Here is a 7,579-nt window from a genome sequence, read left to right as displayed (position 1 = left end):
TAGCTTTTTATTTTTGAGAAAAAAACAAAATGGCAGCCCATATTTGGTTACTCTCCTCTAACTAAATGTTCCACTTTTGCAGAATAAATAAATAAAAATTCAATTAAATTGTATGAAGATAACTCAGGTGCTATTGCAATTGCTAAGTACGGCAACTACAAAAAATTCAAAGCACATCGAAGTGCAGTTTCATTATATAAATGAGAACTATGAAAAGAAAATAATTGATATTGTTAAAATTGATGCAAAACTTAATTTAGCAGACATGTTAGTTAAAAGTTTAGTTTTATAAAAAGTTATAATATATAAGTTGATTGATTTAGTTGTAAAGTTATAAAATTATAAATTTAAGGAGGCGTGTTGTAATTAGGTAAATTCTATAATCTTATATGTATTAATGAAAATGATACACGTAGCGCCATAAAATGGAAGCAGTACTGACAAAACAGTACTGTATGAAAATAAATAAAAGAAAAACCAAAATACTGGTATGCGATGGAAGAAAAAGTAGGGAAAGATCGAATATAATGATAGGAGACAAAAAATTGGAAGAAGTGGTTGATTTGAGATATCTGGGAAGTCAAATAAGTCAGGACGGAAGGACTAGTAGGGATATAATGCAGAGGATAGCGCAGGGTCAAGTCGCCTTCAATAAAAAGAAGTCACTTCTATGCTCGCGGTTAACTTAGATGTTCGTAAAAGGTTATTAGAGGTGTATGTTTGAAGCGCGGCGTTGTACGGGTGCGAAATACGGATAGTGGACGCGGCGGAAAAGAAAAGGTTAGAAGCATTCGAAATATGTTGTGTGTGTTTGAGAACAGAGGACTCTATGGAAGTCAATAACAAACAGGCGGGATAGGTTGGTAGGACACCTTCTCAGACATAAAGGTTTAGTCGGAAACATATTAGAGGCAGAAACAGGAGTTAGGAGGGATAGAGGTAGACCTAGATTAGATTACTGTTCGCAAATTGTTAAGGATGTGGGCTGTTCTAGTTTTAGGGAAATACGAAGATTAGCTCAGAATAGAAAAGAGTCCGTGTCCAACCAGTCTTAGGACTGACGATCTTATGATGATAATGATGAAACTTCAAATTCGCCGGAAACTGCTTCATCCAAACTGTCAGTATTAGTCAACAGTGGGGCAAGCCATCCCAACGACAGTTGCAGCAGTATCAAAAAGGGGTAAAAATAAGTGAAGTGTTTCCTCCACCACCGTATAGTGAAAATCAGTTTTCAAATGTTGAATTTTCCAAAGTAGAATCTCTTGTTTTTTCTGATCCACTTCAAACCATGGCGAATCTTGAAAAAAGAAGCAACAAAGAGATAATAGCTCCTGAATCTCTTGCGACCTTAGTAAAAATAAATGAAAAAATAAATTTGGAGACTAAGATAAATAAATTAGTAACGGACGGTCTTCAGTCGTGCAATCAGAATTATTCTGTCGAAAATTTATTGCTGAAAACTTACATAATTTCTGTGTAAGTGAGGCTTGCTATGATGTTGACAAAATAATTAAGATTACTTTCGAAACAATACATCAATCAAAATCTGATGAATGGTTTAAACAGGGAGTGCTGAGAATAACAGAAAGTAATGCACATAAATTAAAAGATGATTTATTAACTCCGAATAAAATCGAAACATCTGCAATGCCATACGGTACAAAACAATTGAAAACATTGCATTAAAAGAGTATGAAGGATTAATTAGTAGTACACATCAAGTCATTCAAGTCGGATTAATAGTTAATATGTATCAACCTTGGCTTAGTTGCTCACCTGACGCTGTGGTGTTTAGCAAAAACCTTTAGTTAAGCTTAAGTGTCCTTATAAATGCAAACGAATATCAGTTTTTAATCGAGCGAACAATACATGTAACGTGTAATATTTAAAATTTGACAAAAACCGTTTTCGAATGAGTAACACGCAATCTATTTATACACAAATACAGGTACCGTTCGTTTCAGGAAGTTAGAGATATGCCCCTTCCCTTTATTAGGATGCGCCGTAGCATAATTCCAAATTCAATCATATTTATCTGCGGAGCTCATTTCTTCACCGATCATCGAGCGATAATTAGACAAAAGTGTACAGTACCATTTGCAATATTACTTAAACTGCCTCGTTAAAATTTAAGAATATGCTTTATTTAAAAGCATGTTTAGCCAAAAATAATAACAAGTGAATTAACTTAACGCTCTACACACCTATAAAACTTTTGCTTTGTTTTCTATTGTTAATTTATATACATTTTTGTTTTAAGAAATTGCTAAACATTTTTGTCTAGTACTGTGCAGTTCTAGCCGATCTTCTAAGACCGCCCATCGAGAGTTCTGCTTCTTCGAGCTTGTTCCGACTATTTCTGTCTTGCTTATGCCTAGTGTGTATTATTTCTATCTTCGCGCAATTTCTTCAAGGTCACAACTCCAACAAATTGAAATGGACTGTACAAATGTATGTGACCAACATTGTATTAACCTGTTTGGAGTGTTTTAATTACTGTCGCACCTGATAATATCTTATTACAAAGAATTATGCCAAACCTTGAATAATTTTATTTTAGTCATTATATTAAAAGATTAATTAAGAAGTTTAAACAGTGAACTTTATTTTACAAGTGCAAAAATAAATAACTAATATTTACGAATGTCATTTGTTGGAATTACTATTACTAATATTTCCAGCTCAATTATTGTTTTGTAGACTTTAATTTACATTGTCAATCATCGTTATTTTTTTTATCTGAATTTTTTTGAACGTTCAAAACGTTGTAAAGATTGCATTGAACATTTAGTATTTTTCTTTTTCGGGAAAATAGAAGGTACATATGATGGATGAAGTGGATGCTCTGATTTATTATTGTTTATAAAGTGAACACTACGGAAGACTAACATACGCATTTCAGAGGTCTCCCGCAAATGCAGTAAACTGAACGTCAATAAGTGCCAATAAATTAATACAAGCAGCCAAAAGTGAAGCTACAAAGTGCAATACAAGATCATATAGAAGGAAAAATAACTACCAAGATAGAAAAACCAAGCAAACAGGTGCAGACTAAAGAAAAGGTTAGGAACTGACAAGAACCAGCGCAATACAGTTGAACCCATAGAGACATAAGAAGCAGAACATCACAGCATAATAAAGTAGAGCTAGTGGAGAACCGTAGGACAAGTAAAATACCATAGAACCAGTGCAATACCGATAGAATGTGTACCAGAGGTGGGCCACCAAAAACACATGCTTAAGCGAAAAAGAAACGCAAGGGACAAGGAAAATAATTAGTACGTTAACTAACAACGAGAGTGACAGTGAAGAGAACCATAATAAAACAATTAATGACACAAGTACCAAACACAACAGTTGACAAACCAAATTCTTGAAAAACTAAACTGCCTCTCCCTCGAAATAAAGAATAATAATGAAGACAGAAGCGAGGATAATCTCAAGCTAATGAACGAATTCAGAAACTTTAAGAAGGAAGTAACGAGCAACATAGAACAAATGAAAAACTGGATTGCTAAGAAAGAAGAAACATGGATGAAGGAAAAGGAACAATTTAACAAAAGAATCGAGGAACTAGAAAAGAAAGAAGAAAGTAGAAATAGAAGGGAAAGAAAAAACAATGTCCTAATTCATGACCTTCAGCATATGGAACATGACAATCTACAACTGGCTGAAAACTTCTTCAAAGAAAAGCTGAAAGTAAAATGCAGAGTTGAAAATGTACAAATAATTAGACCAGCTATACTTAAAACCAAACTAAGTAGCTGGAATGAAAAGAAAGAAATTTTAAAAAACAAGAAAACTCTACGTGGACAAAACATATACATAAACGAAGACTATACAAAATAAGAAAGTGCAATTCAACAACACATTCGATCAGTGGCAGAAGAGAAAAGGAAGACTGGGAAGAAAGTCAGGATAGGATATAAAAAACTGTATGTAGAAGACGAGATCTGGGATGAAAAAAGCAACACAATACAAAAAGAAGAGGATCGCTACAGAATGAGGAACCAAACATACCACAACTCACAGGAAGCGAGAAAAGCAGAAGAACAGGAACGTGAAGAGAATGAGATGCGCTTGACCACAAGAACACAATCACAACGGCAAACCGTGCAAGAGAGTCCCATGCTAATGGACTTTCTTCGACACCAACGCAACTAACAATTATCGACATACTATGACAGATGAGTCGAACGCCGAGGGACCAAACATTCTATTTTGGAATATACACGGATGGGAAAGACTCATTAATATAACAAACGTAGAATTTAACGAACATCTAAGGGACTGCAGCATCATAGCTGTCAGCGAAACAAAAAATAAGAAAACTTCCAGAAATGTTCAAACACATGAGCTGGGTAAAAGAAACAGCCACGCAGAAAAAAGATATGGGAAGAGCCAGCAGCGGAGGACTAGACACTTTGTGTGATTCCACAGTAATCATAGGAGTGCAGATATTACAACAATGTGACATATGAATTAGCCTTCTCTGTCGAATAAATGGAACAAAATTTATAATAGTCAGTGTATATATGAAGAAAATAAATTCTACGAAGCCAGACTAAGCATGCTGGAGGACGGCCTGAAAGGATGGACAAATAACAATAGAAATACACCTATAATAATCGGTGGAGACTTCAACGCGAGGATAGCGACGAAAAACCAAATAGACATAGAAGTGTGTGAAGGCTATAATATAAATCCAAACAGGCAAGCAGAAGATAAAACGCTCAACAGAAACGGAGTACAAATCCTCGAAACACTAGAACAGATAGGACTAATGGCGCTCAACGGAAGAACAGCTTCAGACGCTATAGGGGCTCCAACGTTCGTGGGAACCCAGAGGCTAAGCACTATCGACTACGCATGGGTGAACCTACAGGGTTTAGAGTTTATAAACGATTTTGAAGTTCTGACGGTAAGCCTATCGGGCCATCTCCCTATCAAAGTAACACTCAGTATTGGACCGCCTACAAAGACAAGAAGAACACATACCACAAAACGGGAAAGGATCATCAAGTGGATACCAGAGCAGAGATAATTACAGACGAATACTAGAAACCGATGAAACACAGGACTTACACACAGACAAATCAAAAATACAAAAATCAGCTAGACAGGCTGGAATGACCTCCACAAGGCCACTAGACCTCGCAATCTGGATCAAGGATCGCCCCTGGTTCAATAAAGAATGCAGGGAAGCCAAAAAGACAGTAAACAAACTACAAAGAAAGTATCTAAAAGACAAGGACACTACCAAGAAAGAACATTTCGCCAACGCCAGAAGAAACTATTTAAAAATCGTAAAAAAGGTAAAGGAGGAATATAACAAAGAAAGGGAGAANTTTTACCTGTTTTAAATGAATTTATGAGTGTAAAGACAAGCAATATTTTGAGCAATAAGTTGGTTCTACAGCTGTTTTAAATAAATGATACCAGGGAAGCCAAAAAGACAGTAAACAAACTACAAAGAAAGTATCTAAAAGACAAGGACACTACCAAGAAAGAACATTTCGCCAACGCCAGAAGAAACTATTTAAAAATCGTAAAAAAGGTAAAGGAGGAATATAACAAAGAAAGGGAGAATATGATAAGACAAGCCAAAGACATGGGAACATTCTGGAAAATTATTGGAAAACATAAAAAAAGGTCAACAATGGAGTCATCGATCTCGGTAGACGACTGGTATACATTTTACACAATCAGAATGCCTGTAAAGTTGCAACCAAACCCAATACTGTACTACAAACACCCGACGCTGGATGTGGATATTACAACAGATGAAGTCACATACGCAATTAAAAGGATGAAAGCCAACAAAGCCCCCAGGTCCGGACGAGTTGTCGGCATACTTCTATAAAAACATGCCACCAAGCTGGTTGAATATATTAACAAAACTATTCAACAGAGCGTTAACCACAGTTGAAGTTCCAGAGGATTGGAGCCGCTATGAGGCAATCATCTTCTATAAGAAAGCAGACAAGCATGACCCACTTAATTATAGAGGCATCGCACTAGCGAACGTAGTAGCAAACATTTTCACGTCAATTCTTGCAAGAAAGTTGGCCGAATGGACTGAAAACCAAAGAATCTTTCCGGAATGCCAAGCGGGATTCCGGAGAGGAAGAGGGTGCGAAGATAACATTTTCACCCTGAATGCCAAGGTTACTGTCGCGATTACTGCGGTGTTCGTGGACATTCAAAGGGCATTTGACTCCGTGGTGCATGAAGTGCTAAGGAGTGTTACAAGTATACTACCCGACAAAAATAAAGACAGCACCAGGTTGTAAAACCAAAGAAATCACGATAACAGAGGGAGTATTACAGGGAGACCCACTAAGTGCGCTCCTATTCATACTACTATTAGCAGATATCACAGATTACTTCAAAGCAAAAGGACATATAAACATCGAAGAAAGAATTGAACTCCTGTTATTTGCCGACNTTGTAAAACCAAAGAAATCACGATAACAGAGGGAGTATTACAGGGAGACCCACTAAGTGCGCTCCTATTCATACTACTATTAGCAGATATCACAGATTACTTCAAAGCAAAAGGACATATAAACATCGAAGAAAGAATTGAACTCCTGTTATTTGCCGACAATCTGGTAATACTAGTAAATGACATCGCAGACCTTCAACAGAAACTAACTACCCTACAAGACTATACCGAAGAAAACGGACTCACGGTCAACACCACGAAGACGAAAGGAATGTTATTCAAGAAAGCAGGAAAGTGCCTGAGGTTGAGGAAGCTGCGATATAAAGGGCAAGAGATCGAAATGGTCAAAAATTTCACATACCTAGGAATACAGTTTACAACATCAGGATTATTCACAGAAGTGGTCCAATCTTCTAAAACGAGAACCAGAATGGCCTGTTGCGTTTTTTGAGAAAAGTAAACAAAATGAAAATTACAATAGACACGAAAAGTATATGTAGAAGCTGCGACCGAAACGAAAATGAAACACTGGAGCACATAGTATGAAAATGCCCGGCATATAAAGAATTTAGAGAAAGGTATATCAAAGGAAACACAATTATTGAGGTGCTAAGAATAAAAAATAATGATGAAGCGTGCAAATTGGTATATTTTGTACAAAACTGTGTGAAACTGAGGTCATTTATGTTAAGCGAATAGCAATGTTAGGTTAAAATAATTCGAAGTGGTCTGTATTCTGTCGAAACTGCCAGACGCGGATCGCGACTTCGATCTTTTTGGATCTCATCATCGCGTCGATTATGGTAACGTGCCTATCACGTTGAGGTGAGCTACGCCGGGATTCGTTTCAGCAAGTAGATATCCATATTTTTAAAATGGACCTTATTGGAGCATACGTAGTCCTGGAATGTGGTGGCGTGCTGCAGATGGCGTTTGCCGCGCCATTTGTGGTATATTCAATGTTAGGTTAGGTTAGGTTGAGATCATTAAAATAAGATAGCCAGTATCTTGTAATAGGCCTATGGCCTGTAACAAGTATGTACACAATAATAATAATAATAATAGCCAGTATCTTGTAATAGGCCTATGGCCTGTAACAAGTATGTACACAATAATAATAACATATAC

General features: G+C 36.5%; 1 protein-coding gene across 1 annotated transcript in view; it reads left to right on the top strand.

Moving 5' to 3' along the window:
- The window catches only part of LOC112905320, a 19,368-nt gene extending 15,201 nt beyond the window's left edge, over nt 1-4,167 (top strand). The window contains exon 2 of the mRNA XM_025977475.1: nt 3,884-4,167. Within this exon, the coding sequence (XP_025833260.1) occupies nt 3,884-4,167 (284 nt within the window). The remainder of the gene's footprint in view (nt 1-3,883) is intronic.
- The last annotated feature ends 3,412 nt before the right edge of the window (nt 4,168-7,579 follow it).

This window comes from Agrilus planipennis, unplaced genomic scaffold, assembly GCF_000699045.2.
Source record: "Agrilus planipennis isolate EAB-ADULT unplaced genomic scaffold, Apla_2.0 scaffold359, whole genome shotgun sequence".
In the NCBI taxonomy this organism is placed as follows: Eukaryota; Metazoa; Arthropoda; class Insecta; order Coleoptera; family Buprestidae; genus Agrilus; species Agrilus planipennis.
The sequence above is the reverse complement of the archived record's forward strand: the minus strand, read 5'-3'. Positions and strand labels throughout refer to the sequence as shown.